At 47.2% G+C, this 26,887-nt stretch overlaps 1 protein-coding gene across 11 annotated transcripts in view; it reads right to left on the bottom strand.

Moving 5' to 3' along the window:
* The window catches only part of AKAP9 (A-kinase anchoring protein 9), a 411,545-nt gene extending 386,727 nt beyond the window's left edge, over positions 1–24,818 (bottom strand). For 10 of the 11 annotated variants that reach the window (XM_068235447.1, XM_068235448.1, XM_068235455.1 and 7 more), the window contains exon 1: positions 15,981–16,155. In XM_068235447.1, coding sequence (XP_068091548.1) covers positions 15,981–16,034 — 54 coding nt within the window. In that variant the 5' untranslated portion in view covers positions 16,035–16,155. Of the gene's footprint in view, positions 1–15,980; positions 16,156–24,680 lie in introns of those variants that run through there. The other variant, XM_068235446.1, reaches the window with a different exon arrangement.
* Positions 24,819–26,887: the final 2,069 nt, after the last annotated feature.

The following is a 26,887-nucleotide window of genomic DNA, read 5'->3' as shown; positions in this document are numbered from 1 at the left end:
TGCCCTGCAACTTCCTTTTTGTGTACTAAATTTTGTGTGTACCAAATAAGAGTCAGGTAAACTGGGGAATGATCATTTATCAACAAGAAAAGTATTAGTGATTTTAACTTTCGGATTGCCTGCTTAGCATCCTTATTACTTGTTTACCAGATAAAAATAAAGAATCGATGTTTTATTTTATTCCCAACAGTTACACTTTAAAACTTTCTTTGACGTTCCCACAAGAGAAAAAGTTTTGTGAGGGCGATCCACCCTTATTACTGAAAAGGAGAACAACATCGGGGGACCGCTGTACAGACTTTCGATTTTTAGGGCCAAAATAACTCTTCCTGGAAAACCAAAAGTGTGGACAAAGTTTTAACCAGCCGCCCGGTTACATTTATAACTGAAAAAAGAGGGGTCTGACCTTTACATCCCGATAAAGAAATCTACCAAAGTCTCCAAACAAAACTAATCCAAAAACAAATGCTGAGTTGGCGACAGGCCTCTTCCAGCCAATGCCAGCAAACAGGACACTTTGCATTGTGCTCTGCAGTAATTAACATGGGCCCTCTGAACTCTGAGATGTCACACACAGTACAGCTGTCACCTCGAGCCACAGCCAAGAGTGGCCGAGCATCTGCTGCATCCTGAAACAAGATTCCTTTCACTAGCACCATCCATATGCTGCAGCCGCCAACTGCCCACGCAGGGACCCGACCTACACTTACTTTATATAGATGGGTTCAAAGACACCTGGAAAAGCACATACTGGGCTGGTATGCGTTTATTCAGGCGATTTCTATGCAGGGAACCCGAAGTGAGAGAGATATGGAGGCTGACATATTTATGGGCAGCACGGTGGCGTAGTGGTTTGCGCTCTCGCCTTGCAGCGCTGAGCCCCTGGTTTGAATCCCAGCCAGGTCATCTGCAAGGAGTTTGTATGTTCTCCCCGTGTCTGTGTGGGTTTCCTCCGGGCATTCTTGTTTCCTCCCACGTCCCAAAAACATACAGATAAGTTAATTGGCTTCCCCCTAAAATTGGCCCTAGACTATGATACATACACTGCACAATACATAGACATATGACTACGGTAGGGATTAGATTGTGAGTCCCTCTGAGGGACAGTTAGTGACAAGACAATATGTACTCTGTACAGCGTTGCATAATTTGTCGGCGCTATATAAATATTTAAATAAATAAAAATAAATGTAATTTTAAACAATACCAGTTGCCTGGCAATGCTGCTGATCTTTGGCTGCAGTACTGTCTGGATAACACATCTGAAACAAGTATGCAGTTAATCTGGTCAGTTTTTGTTACATAGTTACACTACCCCTCCACGAAGCATGCAATTGCTGCCCCGAAGCGCAGCAGACGTAAAAGGAAGTATTGTTGGGGGCAGGACGTGGGTGAGCTAATAAAGATTTGGAAGGGTTAATATACAGCACTGAGTATTATGCTGGAATTTGAAGCAAGATAATAATGGCAATTCTACTACTTCTACTGCGGCTCCTACCACTAATGTCTATGAGTAAACATGCCTAATTCTTCATTCATCACTAATTAACAAGTACAGCAGTCAACTGAACATAATCAAAGCACTTAAATGACCATCCTAAGATTGCACAATTACACACTGCTGTAAGAGTATGACTAGAGGTCAATGAGTAAAAAACCCAGAAAGCTTTCTCTGAAAACTTTATATCCAGCACAGTAATTGCATTCGGTATCAGGGCTCTTTTTGCTTAGCAAACGCGATCACATGTTCGATCACAACGCGCTGCGTTTTCGATCATGCAGGCTGCTTTTCGCATTTGCCGCGATTGTGGCGTATAGCCGTCTGGGCCGGAGCGCGATTGCGCGTATAATCGCTCCAAGAAGTGATTGTGCTTCACATAAAATCGAATTGCAATCGATCCAAAGGCTCCCCACTCCCAAGGCGAGTACCGTTTTGGCATACTTTATTTCCCCCGAGGCCGGTTTCAGACTACAGATTGGCGGCAGCCCCAAAAACAGGCCTTTGGGGATTACCGCGTTAATATGCAGTAAACCCCTTCTGGCCAACGTTCAAACAAGAAGTGACGCTCGCTTGCGCTCACTTGCTGTTTCTAAAATACAAAAGTGCACGGAAGCATCTTTTCAAAATACACTTCCGCGCATGCGGGCCCGCAAAGCCACCGCCAACATTTCTGAAAACTCCTGCGTCGCCATAGACTTACATGACTTCCAGTCCGCCGCAAGTCGCCGCATGGCAACGTAGATATGCGCTCGTGTTTGATAGGCCACTTCTGGCGCAGCGTACCACAACATGGGTAGTATGAGCTCCCCCATAGCCTTTCATTAGGCTGCGGTGGGATGCCATAAAATCACCGCCCCAGTGTGAAAGGGCCCTACAGGTACACTTTATTACCAGATCCTTACTTCAGAAGTAGTTCCCAAGTCCTCCTCGAGCCCGCTGTTGCAGCGCTGGGTCTAAGCATATTAAAATTATAATTTCTCTATGCACCAGAGCTTTGTTCTACTGGCATGTGCAGACCTTACTGGTGCATGATCAATACATAAGGGCGCATACTCGGAAGGGAGCATGGCCAGAAGAATAAGGGGTCTTGGGCAGCGATGGAAGGCTAGAAGAGGATCTTGAAAGCCCCTGGACCCTCCAGAGGCTTCTCACTTTGGAGGATCTAGTTTTTAAAAAGAACCTGAAGTGGGTTTGAAGAATGCTAATAGCACACAGAGGCTGGTTCTGTATACTATTACCAGCCTCTGTGTCTGTACTGTGGCCCCCCAGGCCCCCCTTGCACTCTGCTGTCCCCCAGAAAAAAAAACATATAGATATAAGGTAAACAGTCACTAGGGGCCTGATTCACAAAGCGGTGATAACTGAGTTATCACGCCTAAAAGACTTTGCACCACTGAGTTAGCACCGCTTTGTGCTCTTTATCGCGTGCAAAGTTTTGCGCGCGCAATCGCGCAATTCCGCACGCAGCGCCCCTAGGGTTTAATGTGCGCCTTCGTGCGAATTTCGCGCGAGTTTCCTCTTATCACGCCTAAACTGAGTTTAGGCGTGATAAAGGGCTTTTCACTGGCGTGCAAAGTGTTTGCACCGCTTTGTGAATCAGGCCCTAGCTGTCTGTTTACCTTATATCTGCCATTCACTGCCACTCCCCCGCCTCCTCTATATCGCCGCTCCCCGCCTGCGTCCCTTCCCTCCCCGCCTCTGTAAGGTTCCTCCAATCAGCTTATGGAGGCGGTGAGGGAAGGGACGCAAGCGAGGAGTGGCTATATAGAGAAGGCGGGGGAGGGGCGGTGACTGGCAGCATTAAATAGCCAGCTTGCGACAAGCAGCATGTCGCTAGCATGGAGGTTTTTTTATGGGAAAGCAGGCTGGTGATAGTATGCAAAACCACCCTCTTTGTCCTAATAGCATTCTTCAAACCCACCTGGGGTTCTCTTTAACTCCTTCCATACTATAGGTTTACTTTAAAGAACAAGTGAAGGGAGAAGAATATGGAGGCTGCCATATTTGATTTCTTTTAAACAATACCAGTAGCCTGGCAGCCCTGTTGATCTATTTGGCTGCAGTAGTGTCTGAATCACACCAGAAACAAGCATGCAGCTAATCTTGTCAGATCTGACAATAACGCCAGAAACCCCTGATCTGCTGCATGCTTGTTCAGGGTGTATGACTATAAGTATTAGAGGCACAGGATCAGCAGGACGGCCAGGCAACTGGTATTGCTTAAAAGTAAAGAAATAAGGCAGCCTACCTCTCCCTTTTGCTTCAGTTGTCTGTTAAGCTTGCAATTCAAATTCAAAATACAATGAATATATTACACTTTAAATTCGATAAAAATTGACCCTAATGAAAATGTATCAAGAAATGATACCCCCTTCATCGTTTAATTGTTTTGTTGATCAGACATTGTGAAGATTGTGAAAAACTGTTTCTTTAATGCTAGGTACAAACAAGGCAATTTACTGTCAGATTTACTGTCAGATTACCATTTCCGATCTGATTTCCAATCGATTTTTCTGTTCACTTCTATGGAAAAATTAATCAGAAATCAGATCGGACAAGTTAGAAATAGTCGATCTGATAGTACATCTGTCAGAAAATTGCATTGTGTGTACCTAGCATAAGAGATTGATGAAGCACATAGGAAAAAATGGGAGTCCAGCGTGGGCTGTGGGGGTGGACTGGCACGAGATCAGGGCTTCTTAGCTTTACATTACAGTGAGCGGCACAAAGTTACCAGCTGTGATTGGGTGTAAATGAGTAAATGGCAGTTAGATACCAAGGACCAGTCCAACAGCCAGCAAGCCAGCAAACTTCCTGACCGAACAACCATTCGATTCAATCACATAACTATCAGTTATGTTCTATTCTGCTCTATTGATGGAAATTGACCACTTTCTGGTTGAATCAAACATTTTACTCGATCAGGCAGGCAGGATGAAAAATATCACTCGATGGTGAAGGGATCGGCTAGACGGCTGCTGTTCATAGGATGTCGACTGACACAGAATCGTTTTTTTGGTTTCAAAGCATAGAGGCACAACATCGTTCAACTTGCTTAGTGAAGGAGAATTTCTTGTAATGTGTGGGCCACTAGTCAATCGACTTTCAATCCATCGCACCGTTATTGATCACCCAATAAAGTCAACTAGCCGACCTGCGGCGTAGCATACGCTGCATAAGGTGGTAGCAGGCAGGAAGGGGGTGTTGGGCACAGCGGCGGGGAGGGCACCTGGGTCCCCCCCATGTGCGCTTACTCTCCAGCTTAAGTTCAGCAGCAGCCGCCGCTATTAGTAAGAGGCAGCGGGCGGGGATGACTCACCTCTTCCGCGTCCCAGCATGCGTTCCACTGTATTGTAAGTGGGCGGCATTGCAGGAAGCGACAACAGTGGAACGCACGCTGGAACGCGGAAGAGGTGAGTCATCCCCGCCCGCTGCCTCTTACTAATAGCGGCAGCTGCTGCTGAACTTAAGCTAGAAGGGGAGCGCAGATGGGAGACCCAGGTGAGAGAGGGGGGATCCTGCTGAGCTTTAAGCTGGAGGGGGGAGCGCAGATGGGGGACCCAGGTGAGGGGGGGTCCGACCCCCCTCCCCGCCGCTGTGCCCAATACCCTCTTCCTGCCCGCTACCCCCTCCAGCTTGGCGGCAAGTCTAGGATCGCCCCTGGGGGCAGGGTGCTACTTCTTCTTCTTGCTTGGACCGGCCCTGGGAGCAGGGCACTACTTCTTCTTCTTGCTTGGACCGGCCCCTTCTTTTTGCTTGGACCGCCCCTGGGGGCAGGGCGCTACTACTTCTTCTTGCTTGGACCGGCCCCTTCTTGCTTGGACCGCCCCTGGGGGCAGGGCGCTACTTCTTCTTCTTGCTTGGACCGGCCCCTTCTTGCTTGGACCGGCCCTGGGGGCAGGGCGCTACTTCTTCTTGCTTGAAGGTTGAGGCACTTACTCTATTATATAAATAGATAGATTGCTTAAAGGACACCCGAAGCGAAAATAAGCTAATGAAATAAACGATTGTATATATCTTCCTTCTCCTAAAAATGACTTTTTTAAAGATATTCCACAGTTTCATTTTATGTTTAAATCTACTTTTTAAGTTTAAACTGTTTTATGGTTTTTGCTCAATGACACATTAATTGAAGTATGCCAGAACTAAAATCTATGAACTAGTGTCCCTTTTTATCTCTTTCCTGCTCTCAGAAGCCATTTTCTGCTAGGAAAGAGTTTTATAGTTGCAATTTCTTATCAGTGAGGGTCACACTGTAGTCACTTCCTGTCTTAGTCAGGACTGAGTCAGCCACTTACATGCCTGATATTTAACTTTTTCAGGCAGAGAAAGAAAAAAAGGAACGCAGCATAGTTATTTGTGTGCTTGGCACTGTACATACACATGTCTATCTCATCATGTCACACGTCACCTCAGGTATCCTTTCATCGCTCAATAGAAAATGGAGCCATGTATGGCCACCTTTAGAATACTAAGCAGGCTGTTTAGGTAAGCTTTCATACTACATGGAAGAAATATGACTAAACAGATACGTATGAAGTATGGCCAGTTTTACAGGAGAGAGCAGAGCGATGACTCATCAGTGTACTGCTGCTGTGCTCTGTCCAATCAGCATGCCTTGACCCAACTGGACTTGTTTGGCGTATAGAAAAAAAAAATCCCATCAGTTTCCTGACAGTGCTGTATGACAGGGCTGCTTACAGCCATCAGCATAGCAGGACTGGCAGACAGGCTGCAAATCTCTTGGTAGTCAACATATTTCATGTCATCTGTGTATTCAGCTGTTTGCCTAGAACTTAGCTTCGCCAAGTGCTTAAACAGCTGCAGGGTGTGTGACACAAATGTGCATCTCACTAGCATTGCAGACAGGTGCACTTGGCATGGCCTAGCACAGTGACAACTGCACCCCAGACAGTGCACGCTCTGTGACATAACAGGCAGGAGGCGGCGCTGGGAAAGACATCAAATACATGCAGCCATTGTACACACATCAGCTGTCACCTCGGCATGTGCAGAGATAAACATTGATACATATTTATGCTTAGAATCTTCTGTGTCAGTATTGAGAAAATCGATCTACTGTCTGGAGAAAAGGCAAGACAAACAGAAACAGAACAGAAACTGAAACAGAACACTATAGGCCAAATAGGCTTCAAACGTGCACAATCCTGTTACTAACTTGTAAAGTAAACATGGAAGGGAACATCGACTTCAAGACACAAATAAAATTACAAGACGTGGAAACAATACTGAGCTGGACATGAATACCGGTAACAGCATGCCACGCACTATGATCAATCAAGCACAAAAAGAGAAATGATCTGTAGTACACTCTACTCCAGTAACTCCAGATACTAACTTTGTTACTGTATCAAAATCCTGAGATACACATGCAGATATGTGCGCAGGATAGAATGACCCCGTGGAATACTAATACGCCTTCAAGTGGACCTGAACTCTTGTACAGGACAGCAGGAAAACACAGAGAAATGCCCCCTGTATGTATTTAGAGAGTTTAGCATGTCTAATTCCCCCTCATCTGTGACTAATCATAATTGTAATTTGATCTCTCAGCTGTGTCAGCCTCGACAGAGCAATTAATTTGTAAACACAGGATGTTAACCCTATGCCATCAAGGGGATAGGCACTGTCAAACTCAAGAAGGAATGGACAAAGTAATGTGAATGTAACTTTGGAAATATATTAAATAACGTTGCAAACTATTCAGGTCCTTAAAGCAGACCTGAACTCAGAACTTCCTCTCTGCTCTAAGATACAAAACAGCATAATAACCTTTAAAGAAAAACATTTCTTGGTTACAGCTGATACAAATCCTGCAAAAAAAAATCTGCAGTGTGTCTACTTCCTGCTTTCAAGCAGACATAGGGTTAACATCCTGAGTTTACAAATGAACTGCTCTGCCGAGGTTGACACAGCTGAGAGATCAAATTACAGTTATGATTAGGGTGAAATCCGGCACTGCTGACAAATGTTCTTTATTGTGCACAGCACAGCATGTGGCTGTTCCAGGCAAAACATCTGATCTGCATGCATGTTCGGAGACTATGGATAAAAGTGTTAAGCTACCTTCACCCTATGGGCTTGATCCACTAAACAGTGATAACTCAAATATCACACCTTATGAAAAAAGATATCACACCTTATCAAAGTTAACACGCCTTATCAGAGTAGCATAGTGAGCTCTACGAACCCACAGGGGCTCAGGTCAGGACGATTGCCATTGCCAATTAGCAGGCATAAGTTCGTAGCGCTCGCTATGCTACTCTGATAAGGTGTGTTAACTCTGATAAGGTGTGATATATTTGATAAGGTGTGATATTTGAGTTATCACTCTTTAGTGAGTCAAGCCCTATGTCCATTGCGTTGTGTTGCTCATCAAGAAAAATAGGGTTGTGACACGTATAGAAAATTGCTTCGGACATCTTCAATTTTGACACATGCAGTGAGCTCACATCCCCCATATTCCTCACTTCAGGTGTCAGTGTTCTCCCCGGAAATTTTTTTCCCACCCGGGTGGCATGAAAAAGTAGCTGGGTGGGGTGAGATGGGAGAACAGAAGGCCAGCGCTTTTCTGCATAACTCTGCTTACAGCATAGGAGGAGCCGATAACAGCCGGGTGGTCACCAAAACTAAGCGGGCGGAGCACCCAGCTAAAAAAAGCCTGGGGAGAAGACTGGGTGTGCTTTAACTACAGCAATACAAAGAGGCCATGTAGTGGCTTACAGCCTGTTACATACTTCCAACCTTGATTGGCCAATTGAAATTAGATGTGTGTAAGCACCCTTATGAAGAAAGTGGGGGAGGACAACAGCAATGGACTAAATACATCAAATGCAGCTGAATGAAAAAGATACAGCTACAAAGAACAGGGTGGATGCAACAGCTTTCTTAAAGGACCACTATTGCAAAAAAAAAAAAAAGTAGGCAGTTAAAATCTGACAGAACCAAGAGGTTTTGGGCCAGTCCATCTTCTCATGGGGGATTCTCAGGGTTTTCTTTGTTTTCAACAGCATTTCCTGAACAGCAGTTGCAGTTTAAAGGCCCATACACACATCGGATATTTTCAAACGACGGGTCGTTTGGACGTCCCGTCGTTCAGACGCCAAATCGGGGGTGTGTACAGTCCGTCGTTCAGGAGATAAGACTGGTCTTTTCTCCTGAATGACGGACTGTACACACGCCCGATTTGGCGTCCGAACGACTAAACGATGGGACGTCCAAACGACCCGTCGTTTGAAAATATCCAACGTGTGTATGGGCCTTAACTGACAAAATAGTGTGCTAGTGATTAGGGAGGCTGGCTGGTATCTTACTATTTTGGCAGTTAAACTGCTGTTCAGGAAATGCTGCTGAAAACAAAGAAAACCCTTAAATCCCCATGAGGAGATGGACTAGCCCAAACCCTGTCGGTTCTGTCAGATTTTAACTGCCTACTTTTTTCGCAATAGTGGTCCTTTAAAAGGCCACTCCTGCGAAAAAAAACTAAGCAGTTAAAATCTGAAGAGCTGAAAGATTTTGAACTAGTCCATCTCCTCATGGGGGACTCTCAGGGTTTTCTTTGATTTGAATAGCATTTCCTGAACAGCAGTTGCAAAGTCTAACTGCCGAAATAGTGTGCAAGTGAGTAGGGAGGCTGACTGGTATGTTACTATCTTGGCACTTAAACTGCTGCTCAGGAAATGCTTTTGTAAACAAAGAAATCCTTGAGAATCCCCCATGAGGAGAAAGACTAGTCCAAAACCGTTGGTTGTGGCAGATTTTAACTGCTTACTTTTTTTCCGCTGGAATGGGTCATTTAATACAGTTGCAACACTGTACTAAATTGTCTCCACTACGAATTTGCCCTTCATAAAGTTGATAAATGCCCCCCATACCAAGGACATGGTGACAACGACATGCCCCAGAAATCAATGTATTGGGAAACAAGTCAAGAATAACAGAAGGGACTCCCTGCCACACACTGCAGTATTATTTTTATATCAAAGTCTGTAACACAGCACACAGCACAATATAGACATGTAGGTAGCAGTACATTTCACAGCTTCAACCGCTACCATAGAAGCGTCGAGTGAGGATAAAAGTAAAAAATGTACAGGTAGTCCCCGACTTACAATCACCCAATTAACGAACAACCCAAAAATATAAAATTTGACTCAGTTGGAACAAGGCAAAACATTTTTCAAAAAAGACCTTGCAGTTAGGCCCGGTTCACACTTGCGTTCCAGGTTCGGTTTCCCCGGACCCAGAACGCACCGTATACTGTACAAACAAACCCGGATGTGAATGGATACATTGTTATTCAATGTATCCATTCACACCCGTCCGTCTGTCATGATCCGTTCAGGATTTTTCCAACATGCAGCATTTTTCCGGAACGCAGGCTCCGGCCGCCGCACCTGACCATTTTCCCCGCACCATAGGAAGTGATGAGAAACGGAAGTTTCTCATCACACTGGCAATAGGAACGGGTGCTTACGGCACCCGTCCTTCGCCACATGGGGGGGTCCAGGCATGGACAGATGGGGGGGACGGCAGCGCTGACAGGACAACAGCCCAGGTATGTTTATTATTGTATTGTGGGCTGTTGTCCTGTACTGTGTGCGCTGAGCCTGTGTCCCCCCCTCACCCCATGCCTTTCTCTGCTGCCGCGCCTGTTTAAAGTACAGTATCGGCAATCGGAAGTGTTATTTTCCGGATGCCGAACTGATACTTTTTTGACTGCAACTTGACCGGATCCTGAGGGATCCGTACGGCCCCAGGACCTGGACGTACGGCCCGGCTTCACACAAAACGCAAGTGTGAACTGGGCCTCATAGAAAATCGATTTTAAAAAATTAAAAGGAAAAAAGGTTCTTAAAACTGGTAAAATGACATTTTACTGTGGTACACTGAGGGCACATGGGGACAGAGGTGACACGGGGGGGCGCAAAGGTGGAAAAGGGGGGGGACACTGAAAGACAGGAGGGAACAGAGGTGACACAGAGGAGGTACAGGGGACAGTGAAGGCACAGTGTTCCAACTTATAGACAAGCCTACATCCCCATTCTTGTTCATTAACTGGGGACTACCTATATTAGAATGGCATCTAACTGCATTGTTACTGGAGATGTGATCTGTATAATTTGCTTTTTTTTAGCCCTCTAATGAGAGCTACTCCCCTGGGGTAAACTGGAGTTCTGCCCAGGGGAATTCAGCTTCCTGTGGAGCAACTAAACTCAAAGCCCAGATCTACAATCATCTCTAGCAGTCACATCACACTTCTACATCAATTTATGCACAGAATAGAAACAACACACTCGATTCACTGATCAAGTCACTGATCTTCTCCAAATTTGGAGACTGTTGGAAAACATTGGAGAGCATAAGAGCACCATTCTATTCAATACGCTATTTTCACTACAGTTCCTCCTTAGGCCCCATTTTAACTGGCCGCAGTTCAAAACAATTTTTGGATCGTCCACAATTTGCTGATCAGAAAGGCACTGTGATTAACACGGCCTTTTTTCACTGGTGATTAGAATTTTGGTCAAACCCAAAAGCTCTGCATGCAGCATTCTTCTGCATTTGCGATTAGATCAAATCTGTTTTTGTTTTTTTGTTGGGGGGGGCGATATCCCAAACGTAATTGTGCAGTGTAATAAATGTCAGAAACACTTGATAATCATGCAGAAACGTACTAAGCGTGCAAAGAAAAAAATCGCAATCAAAATGCATTTGTGATGCCGGCTGTAATGGTCAGTGGAAAAGAGAGGTTAGTGAATTAGTGTTTTGAGGCAGTGTAGTTGCATACATGGCAAACAGCAATATAGGGAGCATATAGAATCTGTTATTCCTAATGTACAAAAAAACAAACAAACAGACAATACATTTATGTGTTTTTTGTGCATTAGGTATAAAGGTTTACTACATGCTTAGCTCTGTGCTCCCTATATTGTTGTTTGTCATGTTTACCTTCCTAATAGGCAAGACGAGCCAATAAGTGAGTTGATACCCCCTATCTTGCTGTTTATGTGGTTGCATACATCCTGTAGCAAGAAATTGTATGCACAGAATCAGAATGACAACAAAAACAAACAAAAAGAAACCTGTAAAAAGCATGAGCACACATACATTCAAGGTGTACATTTGTGCTAGAGTAAAATGCATTGTAAAAGCCTTTTCCCTATGTAGCTGTCACTTACAGCAGGTATAATCTGAGGACTCTGAACACCTTACAGACAGGTGTTGTCTAGTCCAACGCCACATGGGAAATTCTCAAGGTTTACTTTATTTTCAAAAGCCCTCCCTGGGTAAGGACCTATACAAAGATGCCAGCTAGCTGGTATGCCTACTAGTGTGTTACCATTTTGACAGCTGGACTGTGTCAAAACCATTCAGGAAGGGATTTGGAAAGAAAAAAAGGGAAACCTTGGTAACCCCCCTTGTGGAGATGGACTAGTCCAAAACCTTCTGTAGAGGTTCAGAGATGTCAGATTAATAATACATAGGGAAAAAAAATTATTCGGAGACAAAATGTACAACTTCTACACATGGATTTACATGTATTGTACATGTAAGAGTTTTTCCATCACAATGGTCCTTTAATAAATGCAGAAATTAAAAATTTCATCCAGGGCTACAAATGACTGACACACCCCTCCAGTAAATCCTAATATGACTAAGACGATGATGAGGTCTACATATGCCTGCTAATAGGCAATTTGCAGGTTTTAGTTATGTTCTCCAATTTAGGAAAACATACTCTACAGTTAGGAATGATTATACCGGTGTGAACACTGTGAAATGCTCATACTAAGCAGAACATGCCCAGTATTACACACATATCGATATAATGAAGAGCACTGTCACACACACACTCAGAAATGGAACAACCAACACCCGTCTAACAGACCAGTGACCTATGATGAGTGACAGATGAGTGATTGTGCTGTCAGAAACATCCAGACTGAAATACAGCTGACAGCAGAGTGCAGTGACATACAAGTGACAGGTGAAAGTGCCATGGCATAAATGGAACAGTATAGTACATAGCAGTCCAGTGTTATATAAGAAAAAGGTGACATTACAGAAGAAAGCAAAGTGATATGTGTGCAACAAAACAATAAGATGTGATAAGTCAGACATGTTCTTAAAAGAAAACTGAAGTGAGAAGAATATGGAGGCTGCCATATTTATTTCCTTTTAAACAATACTAGTTACCAGGAAGTCCTGATGATCTATTTGGCTGCAGCAGTGTCTAAATCACACAACTGAAACAAGCATGCAGCTAATCTTGTCAAATCTGACAGTGTCAGAAACCCCTGATCTTTATATGCTTGTTCAGGGTCTATGGCTAAAATTATTAGAAGAAAGGATCAGCAGGGCAGTCAGGCAACTGGTATTTCTTAAAAGGCAACAAATATGGCAGCCTCCATGTCACTCTCACCTCCGTTGTCCTTTAAGCGGTGACAGCATAGTGGCACACATCTAATAATGCAGGGGTAGCACTGCACAGAAACACAGTTTGACACAAATATTCATGTGATTATGAACAATTTGAAACTGGACAAACCAATTTCATTTCAGTCTGCATACAAATTACAACATAATTGAGACATGACAGTGGCACACACATGCAGTGACAACATACAGGAGACATGACTGCTACACAAAGGTGACAATATACAGGAGACATAGCAGCTACACACAGGTGACAATATACAGGTGACATGACAGTTACACACAGAGGTCATGACAGTGGCACACGCATGCAGAGGCAATACAAAAGTGACATGACAGTGATGCACAAATGCAGTGCCAACGCAAAGATGACATGGGCACACAAATGCAGTGACAACTCTCAAGTGGCAATACATAGGTGACATGACAGTGGCACATGAATGAGGTGGCAATACACAGGTGACATGTTAGGGGCACACAAATGCAGTAACAAATCACACGAATGCAGTGACACACACACGTAATGACAGCATACACATGCAGTGACAACACACAGGTGACATGACAGGGGCACACTGGTGACATGACAGTGCCACGCACATGTAATGACAGCATACACATGCAGACTGCACACAGGTGACATGGCAGGGTCACACACACACAGTGACAACACACAGGTGGCATGGCATAGGCACACACATGTAATGACAGCACACAGATGACATGACAGGGGCACACATGACGTGGCAGGAGCACACAGATGACATAGCAGGAGCACACACATGTAATGACAGCACACACATGTAATGACAGCACACAGGTGACATGACAGGAGCACACACACATGTAATGACAGCACACAGGCGACATGGCAGGGGCACACGTGCAGTGACAGCACACAGGTGACATGGCAGGGGCACACATGCAGTGACAACACACAGGTGACATGGGAGGGGCACACATGCAGTGACATTACAGGGGCACACATGTAAAATGACAGGGGCACACATGTAAAATGACAGAGGCACACATGCAGTGACAACACACAGGTGACATGGTAGGGGCACACATGCACTGACATGACAGGGGCACACATGTAAAATGACAAGGGCACAAATGTAACATGGCAGAGGCACACATGCAGTGACAGCACACAGGTGACATGGCAGAGGCACACAGGTGACATGGAAGGGGCACGTGCAGTGACAGCACACAGGTGACATGGCAGGGGCACACATGTAAAATGACAGGGGCACAAATGTAACATGACAGGGGCACACATGCAGTGACAGCACACAGGTGACATGGCAGGGGCACACACATGTAACATGGCAGGAGCACACAAAGGTGACATGGCAGAGACACACATGCAATGACAGCACACAGGTGACATGGCAGAGGCACACACATGCAATGACAGCACACAGGTGACATGGCAGAGGCACACACATGTAATAACAGGCACACAGGTGACATTGCAGAGGAACACACATGCAGTGACAGCACACATGTGACATGGCAGAGGTACACAGGTGACATGACAGGAGCACACACACATGTAATGACAACACACAGGTGACATAGCAGGGGCACACATGTAAAATGACAGGGGCACACATGCAGTGACAGCACACCGATGACATGGCAGGGGCACACACATGTAACATGGCAGAGGCACACACATGTAATAACAGGCACACAGGTGACATTGCAGAGGAACACACATGCAGTGACAGCACACAGGTGACATGGCAGGGGCACACATGCAGTGACATGACAGGGGCACACATGTAAAATGACAGGGGCACACATGTAAAATGACAGGGGCACACATGTAAAATGACAGGGGCACACGTGCAGTGACAGCACACAGGTGACATGGCAGGGGCACACACATGTAACATGGCAGAGGCACACACACATGTAATAAAAGGCACACAGGTGACATTGCAGAGGAACACACATGCAGTGACAGCACACAGGTGACATAGCAGAGGCACACATGCAGTGACAACACACAGGTGACATAGCAGGGGCACACATGTAAAATGACAGGGGCACACATGCAGTGACAGCACACCGATGACATGGCAGGGGCACACACATGTAACATGGCAGGGGCACACACATGTAATAACAGGCACACAGGTGACATTGCAGAGGAACACACATGCAGTGACAGCACACAGGTAACATGGCAGGGGCACACATGCAGTGACATGACAGGGGCACACGTGCAGTGACAGCACACAGGTGACATGGCAGGGGCACACACATGTAACATGGCAGAGGCACACACACATGTAATAACAGGCACACAGGTGACATTGCAGAGGAACACACATGCAGTGACAGCACACAGGTGACATGGCAGGGGCACACATGCAAAATGACAGGGGCACACGTGTAAAATGACAGGGGCACACGTGCAGTGACAGCACACAGGTGACATGGCAGGGGCACACACATGTAACATGGCAGAGGCACACACACATGTAATAACAGGCACACAGGTGACATTGCAGAGGAACACACATGCAGTGACAGCACACAGGTGACATGGCAGGGGCACACATGCAAAATGACAGGGGCACACGTGTAAAATGACAGGGGCACACGTGCAGTGACAGCACACAGGTGACATGGCAGGGGCACACACATGTAACATGGCAGGGGCACACACACATGTAATAACAGGCACACAGGTGACATTGCAGAGGAACACACATGCAGTGACAACACACAGGTGACATGGCAGGGGCACACATGCAGTGACATGGCAGGGGCACACATGCAGTGACATGACAGGGGCACACATGTAAAATGACAGGGGCACACATGTAAAATGACAGGGGCACACGTGCAGTGACAGCACACAGGTGACATGGCAGGGGCACACACATGTAACATGGCAGAGGCACACACACATGTAATAACAGGCACACAGGTGACATTGCAGAGGAACACACATGCAGTGACAGCACACAGGTGACACAGGGGGTGTCAATTAGGGTCTTACCTTGGCTTTGCCGGCCTCCAGCTTCCTCCTCCGCTCCTGGTCCTCCTCGTCCATGCCGCTTCCTCCTAGGCACAGCAATGCGTAGTGTTAACAGCCGCAGCACTCTCCCATCTCCACGTAAACATTCGGCGCGCCGCCCTGACGTCACCTGACTGCGTCCATTCCGACTACTGCGGATCCTACTGGAGGAGGAGACCAGGGGGCGTGACAGCCTCTTCAAGTACCGCCCACCTGGCTATCCCACCTCTGTAACATCTTACAGACCTCCGGAGAGCAGCCGGCAACCCCGCCCATTTAGTAGGAGCTGCCCCGCCCACTCGTCCTGAGGAAAGGACACGTGTGCTATTGTTCTGTCATCTGTCTGTGTGTGTCTGCAGCATGCATGGGCTTCTGTCATCTGTCTGTGCGTGTCTGCAGCGTGCATGGGCATCTGTGTGTGTCTGCAGCGTGCATGGGCTTCTATCATCTGTGTGTGTCTGCGGCATGCATGGGCTTCTGTCATCTGTCTGTGTGTGTCTGCGGCATGCATGGGCTTCTGTCTGGGTGTGTCTGCAGCATGCATGGGCTTCTGTCATCTGTCTGTGTGTGTCTGCAGCGTGCATGGGCATCTGTCTGGGGGTGTCTGCAGCGTGCATGGGCTTCTGTCATCTGTGTGTGTGTGTGTGTCTGCAGCATGCATGGGCTTCTGTCTGTGTGTGTGTGTGTCTGAGGCATGCATGGACTTCTGTCTGTGTGTGTGTGTCTGCGGCATGCATGGGCTTCTGTCATCTGTCTGCAGCATGCATGGGCTTCTGTCATCTGTCTGTGTGTGTCTGCAGCGTGCATGGGCGTCTGGGGGTGTCTGCAGCGTGCATGGGCTTCTGTCATCTGTGTGTGTGTGTGTGTGTGTGTGTGTGTGTGTGTGTGTGTGTGTGTGTGTGTGTGTGTGTGTGTGTGTGTGTGTGTGTGTGTGTGTCTGCAGCATGCATGGACTTCTGTCTGTGTGTGTGTGTCTGCGGCATGCATGGGCTTCTGTCATCTGTCTGTGTGTGTCTGCAGCATGCATGGGCTTCTGTCATCTGTCTGTGTGTGTCTGCAGCGTGCATGGGCATCTGTCTGTGTGTGTCTGCAACGTGCATGGACTTCTGTCATCTGTGTGTGTGTGTGTGTGTGTGTGTGTGTGTGTGTCTGTCTGCAGCATGCATGGGCTTCTGTCTGTCTGTGTGTGTGTGTGTGTGTGTGTGTGTGTGTGTGTGTGTGTGTGTGTGTGTGTGTGTGTGTGTGTGTCTGAGGCATGCATGGGCTTCTGTCATCTGTCTGTGTGTGTCTGCAGCATGCATGGGGTTTTGTCATCTTTCCAAAAAGACAGCCTGGAGAGCCACTTAAACTGTTTTATGCCACTTAATGAAAAGGAGCCGGCAGAGAAACCACCTCAGTCGATTACTCAAAAAACAAACTCTGCTGTCTCATGCATATATAATTATTTATTTGAAGCCTTAGCTGCATCATGCTGTGTCACATACATTTAAAACTAAACACAAATAAAACAACTGCCTGGCCAGGAGTACTCGCTATCACTATAAGGGACCTGATCTCATACGTGTGGTGTGATCGCCCAGCCTAAGCCTATGCAAAAAACACCGCACCAACTGGATCAATCGGTCCTCACCCACCACCGGAACACCATACACACTGTGCGACATCTGACCATTCACTATTTTCTACTGCCCAGGATCATCGCCTTCAGATCAGATCATTGCAGGCCACTGCTTAACTGGAGGTACGATCAGCTACTGGCATATATGAGCATATTCCAACCGGTAGAAGCACAGCCACTTGCTTAAGCTGGGATATATTTCATTGCTTTTGAGAGTGTTCAATAAGAACTTGCTACTTGCGCTTTTTTGATGGTAAGCTCCAGCTTACTTCGCTATATGACCGGCAGTGCACTGGGTCTTGTCATCTGTGTGTGTGTCTGCAGCGGCATGGGCTTCTGTCATCTGTGTCTGCAGCGTGCATGGGCTACTGCCTGTGTGTGTCAGCAGCGTGCCTGGGCTTCTGTCATCTGTGTGTGTGTGTCTGCGGCATGCATGGGCTTCTGTCATCTGTGTGTGTGTGTCTGCAGCGTGCATGGGCATCAGTCTGTGTGTCTGTGGCATGCATTGGCTACTGTCATCTGTCTGTGTGTGTCTGCGGCATGCATGGGCTTCAGTCATCTGTCTGTGTGTGTCTGCAGCATGCGTGGGCATCTGTCTGTGGCATGCATTGGCTACTGTCATCTGTCTGTGTGTGTCTGCAGCATGCATGGGCTTCTGTCATCTGTGTCTGTGTGTCTGCAGCGTGCATGGGCTTCTGTTATCTGTCTGTGTGTGTCTGCAGCGTGCATGGGCTTCTGTCATCTGTCTGTGTGTGTCTGCAGCATGCATGGGCTTCTGTCATCTGTGTCTGTGTGTCTGCAGCGTGCATGGGCTTCTGTTATCTGTCTGTGTGTGTCTGCAGCATGCATGGGCTTCTGTCATCTGTGTTTGTGTGTCTGCAGCGTGCATGGGCTTCTGTTATCTGTCTGTGTGTGTCTGCAGCGTGCATGGGCTTCTGTCATTTGTCTGTGGGATGCATGTGCTTCTGTCATCTGTCTGTGTGTGTGTCTGCAGTGTGCATGTGCATCTGTCTACGTATAGATACTGGTCCCTTCTATGGCATTTTACATAGAGCTGCCTCTGTCTTCTCTCTGCATAGAGCTGCCATTCTGTCGTTTTTCTGTCTGTATGTCTATCTACACAAAGCTGCCAGTCTTTACTATCTTCTTTCTGCCTTCTAAATCTATAAAATTATCTGTATCTATCATGTATATCTTTAAAGGAAACCTGTAATCACAAAAAAAAAAAAGTTCCACTTACCTGGGGCTTCTACCAGCACCCTGCAGCTGCCTTGTGCCTGCCCCGGTCATCAGCGTTCCTCTGGTCCCCCGCCGTGGCTCAGTTTCACTTGCAAGTGGACGGCCACTGCCCCTGGGTGGCCTTGGCTGTGCACATCCTCATTCATGCTCCCGTTGCCTTGAGAAAACCTCGTACTAGGCCTGCACAGGACGCTCCCGGCGACGGGAGTGTGAACGAGGACGTGCGTGGACAGGCACAGCAGTGCGTAGTGGCCGGTGACAGGCGAAACTGAGCCACGGCGGGGGCATGGAAGATCGTTGAGTACCAGCGTGGGCAAAGGGCGGCTGCAGGGGGCTGGGAGAAGTTAAGTGAAACATTTTTTTTAAGTGATTACAGGTTTCCTTTGAGCTACGTACTCACACGTGATTGAGGTCATCTGAGGCGTCCAATAACACCCGCCTCAGCCAATAATCATGCATGTGAACACTAGCCCTGACGAGTGACCACGTTTGTGGATCCTGCTGATCTGAGGTTGTGAGAGGTTTGGTGCAGTTTCAGCAAGTCAGATCCGGGCAGAGGCGAGAGAAGCTCTAGTCTAAAGGCGCAGTGTAGGAAGGGGCGCACAACTCTCTCAGCTATCATTCCCCTATTGTGTTTGAAGCAGAGAGAAATAAGGAAAGGGGATACATGGCAGTGACTGCAGACCAGATAACTAAAGATTAAGGGGGGGGGGGGGGGGGGGGCTGGGGCGCCTCCTAGTCTAATCAGTGTGTGACAGCTGGAGGGATGGGGGTGCGCACTTTGTTTTCTCAGCCTTGGGTGCTGGAGGACCTTGTCCCGGTTCAGCAGCACATCCTTCATGTAAGCAGCAGAAAGCCAAAGCCTGGCACAAATGCTGCCTGCCAGCCTCATCCATCCATTCTGATCAGCATACTGACAGCGGAGGATGAGAGTGTGTTTACACGGTGCAGCTGCACTAATTTCATTGCGATTCCCTCAACCTCTCCTCAGTGCTACACCCAAGCCTGGTAGCTCTCTCACTTCTGACTACTTTTTCACCTACTTTTTCAGTTGCAGAGTGCGAAACAGAGATCATCGACAAGGCAAGCCTAGGCCGTTGCCTAGGGCCTGGAAAGAGTCTAGGGGCCTGGTAGGTGCTAGGCCCCACCAAAGCTTGCTAAAAATTAATTTTTTTTAAAAAAAGGTAACTATCAGTGGAGGATTTTAATCTTAATCCTTTTCTGGTACTCAAAAGCTATTTTAAATAGAACATGAAAAAATATCTCCTGGGGGGGAATTTAGGTGAATTGGATTGGGCCCATTCTATATTGTTAGGGGTATGCAGCTTTAAAGGATACCCAAAGTGACAAGATGATATAGACATGTGTATGTACAGTGCCCAGCACACAGATAACTAGGCTGTGTTCCTTTTTTTCTTTCTCTGCCTGAAAGAGATAAATATCAGGTATGGCTGACTCAGTCCTGACTCAGACAGGAAGTGACTACAGTGTGACCCTTACTGATAAGAAATTCTCCTTTTTTATCTCTTTCTTGCTCTCAGAAGCCATTTTCTGCTAGGAAAGTGTTTTATAGTTGGAATTTCTTATCAGGGAGGGTCACACTGTAGTCACTTCCTGTCTGAGTCAGGACTGAGTCAGCCACTTACATACCTGATATTTAACTCTTTTAGGCAGAGAAAGAAAAAAGGAACACAGCATGGTTATTTGTGTGCTGGGCACTGTACATACACATGTCTATCATCATGTCACATGTCTCTTCGGGTATCCTTTAAGTATAAATAGTAGATGTTCCCCCTATGTAGGTTTATTTTACATCAGGTATACTGATTTTCTGTTAGTCTTTGCTGCTCTATGATTTTGGTGGTTAGGTTTTGGTATTTTTAGTGTTATTGTATATGGTGCTGCCATCCCCTGTAGAGCTACAGTATATAATACATGCAGAATGGCACTCAGAGTCGGATGAGGACAGCTCTGAGGAGAGTGATGGAGGCAGCAAATCAATATACCAACCGACAGATTGCAGCTGGGATCCGCTCAGTGTCAGCTATTGTGATCAGGGTTATTCTCTTCCAGTGAAAGGTGCGAGCTGCAATCCTCCTTCTCAGATCAGCGGAGGCCTTCAGCTATCAGACGGTGAGCACCACTAGTAGTCAGGAGGAGAGGGATGTAGAGCTCCCATCTATAAGCCTGGTTTAGTGAAGATAGTCCTAATCTTAAAGAGGACCTCCAACGAATATCACATAGTCATTGGGTCTTCTTCTATAAAGTTATAATCACCTGACATGTCTCTGTTTTGTAGATCACCCCCAGGGCTCACACCCGCAGGGGTGACTTACAAAATGAAGACAGGGCAAGTGATTATAACTTTATAGAAGAAGAGGACCCAGTGAATATGTAATATGATTGTGAGTTCACAAGGGCAAGGACCTCCTCTTATCGATTCTAATTTTGTTTGAATTTATCATATGTGTACCAATTCTAGTGATACTGTGTCTTAAACCACACATTAAAGGGAAGGTTCAGGGAGGGGATTAAAAAAATAAAAATAAATTTCCACTTACCTGAGGCTTCCTCCAGCCCGTGGCAGGCAGGAGGTGCCCTCGCCGCCGCTCCGCAGGCTCCCGGTGGTCTCCGGTGCCCGACCCGACCTGGCCAGGCCGGCTGCCAGGTCGGGCTCTTCTGCGCTCCATTTCCTGGGACTTCTGCGTCCCACGCCAGCGCGCTGACGTCATCGGACGTCCGCCGGGCTGTACTGCGCATGCGCATCTGCGCATGCGCAGTACAGCCCGGCGGACGTCCGATGACGTCAGCGCGCTGGCGTGGGACGCAGAAGTCCCAGGAAATGGAGCGCAGAAGAGCCCGACCTGGCAGCCGGCCTGGCCAGGTCGGGTCGGGCACCGGAGACCACCGGGAGCCTGCGGAGCGGCGGCGAGGGCACCTCCTGCCTGCCACGGGCTGGAGGAAGCCCCAGGTAAGTGGAAATTTATTTTTATTTTTTTAATCCCCTCCCTGAACCTTCCCTTTAACTATGCATGTGTTTATACTTATATTGCTTCATTGTCATGATCGTACAGTGTCTCGACAGGGCATGCCCAGTAGAGATGGGCTGAACTGTTTGCTGGTGGACAGTATTCTGCGAATTTCTGCTGTTCGCATTCGCGTCGAACATTTGGCCGCCCCCTATACATCATCACTGAGCTAAACTTTGACTCCTTACCTCACAGTCAGCAGACACATGGCAGCCAATCAGCTGGCACGCCCAGTTGCAGTGGCAATATTGGATTTATTCTCTGCTGGCTGCTCACTGTTACTGAGAGGAAGGTCAGACTTGCTGCAGATAGGTAGGGAAAGCATTAGCTAGGCCTGTGTTCTTGTTCCTCACTTGCTGTGAAAGCACCTCAAACAGCCCTTTTGAGGGCTAGCACATTGGTCTCCTGTGTTTTTTTCTTGTGTGTGTGACACTCCACAGTCCACTGACACCCAGAGCTGTGCACACTACTGCTGTTGCCTCATTAAGTTGCATGCACAGTCAGGGCCGGTGCTAGCTACAATGGGGCCCCGGGGCAAAAAGTAACCTGGGGTCCCCCTGCCCCCAGCAAAGTTGCTTGTACATCTCCAGCACCCCTCCCCCCCACAAAGTTGTATGCACAGCACCTCCCCCCCCCCCCAGCAAAGTTGCCCACACACCTAGTCCCCTTAGTCCCCTGCCCCCCCCCCCCACAAAGTTAGATGCGCATCCCCCGCAAAGTTGTATGCACAGCCCCCTACCCCCCAGCAAAATTGCCCACACACCTAGTACTCCACCCCCCTAACAAAGTAAATGGGGTCCCCCCCCCTCTCCAGCAAAGTTGTATGCAAAATACAAAGCCCCCGCCCAGCAAAGTGGCCCGCACACCCAGCCCCCTGCTGTCCCCATCCCACAGCAAACCGGAAGTAAAATAGAGCAGCCTGCAGCATCAGACTGCCTAACTCGCCGCCAGTCAGGCACATCCATCCAGCCGCAGCCAATCAAGCGTCCACTGCCGGTGATAGCAGGGTGCCCCTTCCCTCCTCACAGGCATGGACGCACTGACGTGACGTCCATGCCTGCGTCACGTCAGGGGAAGCGCTGCTACGGCCGGCTGTATGTGATGCAGTGCGAGGAGGAAACCAGGACGCGTCATCAGGAACCAGATAAAGTATGCACCAACAGCGTCATGCAGCCACGCAGGCCAGAGCATCCGTCAACCACACATACAGCCACGGAGGCCAGAGCATCCGTCAACCACACATGCAGCCACGCAAGCCAGAGCATCCGACGGCCAAGGTCAAGCATGGTTAAACCTGGATTGGCAAATTAAGAGACGCTTGGCTTGGGGGACTCTGGAACCCATGGGCAATTGCCCCCTTTGCCTCTGCTAGCGCCGGCACTGCGCACAGTACCACTCCAGTGCATTATTATTTCACTGTATTCTGATAGTACTATTGCATTTCTCTGTGTGTGACACTCCACAGCCCACTGACACCCAGAGCTGTGTATAATGTGATTTCTGCCAATTTGGGATTAAAACCAGGCTTTATGTCAACTCCGGAATTTTTGGTGAGACTTTTGGCATGGATCCCCCTCCGGCATGCCACAGTCCAGGTGTTAGACCCCTTGAAACAACTCTTTGTAGGTGTTAAAAATCGCCTGCCCATTGAAGTCTATGGCGGTTCACCGGGTTTGCATGTTTGCGAGTCCATCTCTAATGCCCAGAATGCTTCCATCTGCAGCTGCGGTGCAGAGCTGCTCAGGAGAGCAATCCAAGGGGACGCATGGAGAGGACAGAGCATGCATCCTTGTTCTGACTGGGTTCATTCAGAGCTTTGAGCTGGGGCATAACTCCAAGACGGAGGGCAGACCGGAGAAGCTGATGGGCCACAGAGTTTAGTGGAGGTATGGCCACCTTGTATAATTTTACTTAGGTACCCTTTAAATACAAAATCAAAATGTGGGTTTCTAGGAGAGTCCTATTTAACATTAGGACTATTGATAGAATTTTCAGTTTGCTTTAAAGTAAACCTGAACTTGAAATGAAAAGTCAATATAAAACACACACACGTCATACTTACCTCCCATGTAGTCTAGTCATCAGTTTCTTTCTCCTCTCCTGCGTCCTCTTTGCCCACTGTGATCAATGGAATTCTCGGTCCGCCATTACCCCATAACTAGAGTTACCAGATTTTTGTCGGTTCAACCTGGGACGGGGGAGGGGGGGGGATGCGCGACACGCCGAAAAGCTGGGGGCTGCGCCGTGCCGAAAAATGGGCATGGCCATGACATTGTATGGGCGGAGCTAACATAATGATGTAACAGCGAGGCATAAGAAAGCAGTGTGTACGCCATGATGTGGTCAAACGCGGATTCGCATCACGGGTGTGCAGAAACTGTGTGATGCTATTTAATAGTATACCGTAACCCCAAAGCAGCAAACATAGCCAACTATGACCATTACCGGTAAATAATAAATGCAGCAACAGTTACCCCAGACACCAGAAAATAAACGCAATGTGGGCAACATGTCAGCACAAAATAAACGCAATGTGGGCACATTTCAGCACAAAATAAACGCAATGTGGGCAACATGTCAGCAGAAAATAAACGCAATGTGGGCACATTTCAGCACAAAATAAACGCAATCTGGGCACATTTCAGCACAGAATAAACGCAATGGTGGGCACATTTCATCACAAAATAAACGCAATGTGGGCACATTACAGCACAAAATAAAGGCAATGGGCAACATTTCAGCACAAAATAAACGCAATGGGGGCACATTTCACCTGAAAAAAAATTTTTTACTCACCTGGCAGAAGTCTCCTCTCGCTCCTGGCCGGCCTCTGGCGCGCTGCTCCTGGGACCGTCTTGCTCCTCCTCCTACAGTCTCCCGCGCTGACAGGCAGAGCAGGGCTACGGCAAGATGGCGCCCGAAGCCCTGTACTGGAGACACAAATAGTCTCCAGTACAGGGCTTCGGCAGCCATCTTACCGTAGCCCTGCTCGCCTGCCGCCCGACACCGGAAGACTAAGGAGGCTGGAGCGGGGCTGCGGGCAATGAACTGGCACGGCATCTATAGACGCCGCTGCCAGTTCATGCAGTTACAGTGGCCAGAGTCCCGAGGCCAGGACGTCCCGCAGCTAAAAGCGGGACGTTTCCCGGGACCTCATGCTGCCTGGGACAGTGGACCCCGAATCCGGGTCGCGTCCCGGGCAATCCGGGACGTCTGGTCACTTTACCCATAACAGCTACCGGGTTAGCATGCTGTTAAACTGTAATGTCGCCCCCATGAGCCATAGGGAAACATAAGCATTAACTTGCACATCAGTTGTGCTTTCAGTTATAACTAGCAATAACTGATATATTACTGACAGCAAATTTCAGTCCATCAAACGAAGTTGCGATCACAATCCTGCCCTCCCAACCGGAGCCTAGGATTTCCCTGAAAAAAAACAGGAAATAGTGCAATACTGCCTTTTAAAAAACACCACGTGCTTCACTCCAACAATTTGTGCAAGTAGAAGCCTTCACCCAGGACCATAGGAAAGTAAGGGGGATCTTTATGCCCCCTATGTGAGTCTCACTCACCAGATTGTTTCTTGAATGTTATGCATACAAGCCCTCCTTCCTGGGCAACAAGAGCAGCCGTAACCACCTTCAAACACAAAGCGGAACTCGCATAGTGTAAAAAAACTTTAAGATTTATTGCTAAAATCCTTAAAAGATCTGCGTACCAGATTGATGATCATACAAGCGTTTTCTATGTGTGCCAGCGCCGACCGCGGCGGTGCTGGCACACATAGAAAACGCTTGTATGATCATCAATCTGGTACGCAGATCTTTTAAGGATTTTAGCAATAAATCTTAAAGTTTTTTTACACTATGCGAGTTCCGCTTTGTGTTTGAAGGTGGTTACGGCTGCTCTTGTTGCCCAGGAAGGAGGGCTTGTATGCATAACATTCAAGAAACAATCTGGTGAGTGAGACTCACATAGGGGGCATAAAGATCCCCCTTACTTTCCTATGGTCCTGGGTGAAGGCTTCTACTTGCACAAATTGTTGGAGTGAAGCACGTGGTGTTTTTTAAAAGGCAGTATTGCACTATTTCCTGTTTTTTTTCAGGGAAATCCTAGGCTCCGGTTGGGAGGGCAGGATTGTGATCGCAACTTCGTTTGATGGACTGAAATTTACTGGAGAGTGTGTGTACTCTGTTGAAGTCTGCGGATCCCCAATACAAAATTGGTGACACTGGTGCTAATTCTTATATTGTTTATATTGCTGTGGAGCGCTGTCCTTTTCTCCTCTGCTGGGAGTGACTTTTTGATATTACTGACAGCAACTGAGATATTCAATTCTGACAAAATGTTGTCAGAACTGGAAGGAAATCAAGCAAATCCTTGTGCGCTGCACATTAGATAATGAACTAGCAAAGGTGAACTGCTGGAGCTGGACTTATATACTGTGCTTGATGGTCATGTGACAGCTCCCAAGGCTGCAGAGACACAGATCTTGAATACATTTGACCTCTGCTGGTGGGCAGAGAGAATTTCATGATGACTGCAAAATGGTCTTGAAGAGATAGGGAACATCTGCTGGTGGACAGAGGAACTCCATGTAAACAGTCCACAAATGTCACCAGCAGAAATAGATTGTGACACATTTTCAGGTGCATCATGTGTTTATGTTAAATAATTTTATTCGGTTCTGGTCTACTTTAACCACTTCACCCTTCAGTCGTTTTTCACCTTATGCATCCAAGCAATTTTCACCTTCCATTCATTCTCCAATAACTTTATCACTACTTATCACAAAAAATTGATCTATATCTTGTTTTTTCCGCCACCAATTAGGCTTTCTTTGGGTGGTACATTTTGCTAAGAATTATTTTTTTCTAAATGCATTTTAATGGGAATATTAAGAAAAAATGAAAAAAATAATTATTTCTCAGTTTTTGCCCATTATAGATTTAAAATAATACATGCTACCATAATTAAAACCCACATATTTTATTAGCCCA

Source organism: Hyperolius riggenbachi, chromosome 5 (genome assembly GCF_040937935.1).
Source record: "Hyperolius riggenbachi isolate aHypRig1 chromosome 5, aHypRig1.pri, whole genome shotgun sequence".
Classification (NCBI taxonomy): domain Eukaryota; kingdom Metazoa; phylum Chordata; class Amphibia; order Anura; family Hyperoliidae; genus Hyperolius; species Hyperolius riggenbachi.
This window is presented reverse-complemented; position numbering and strand designations above follow the sequence as displayed.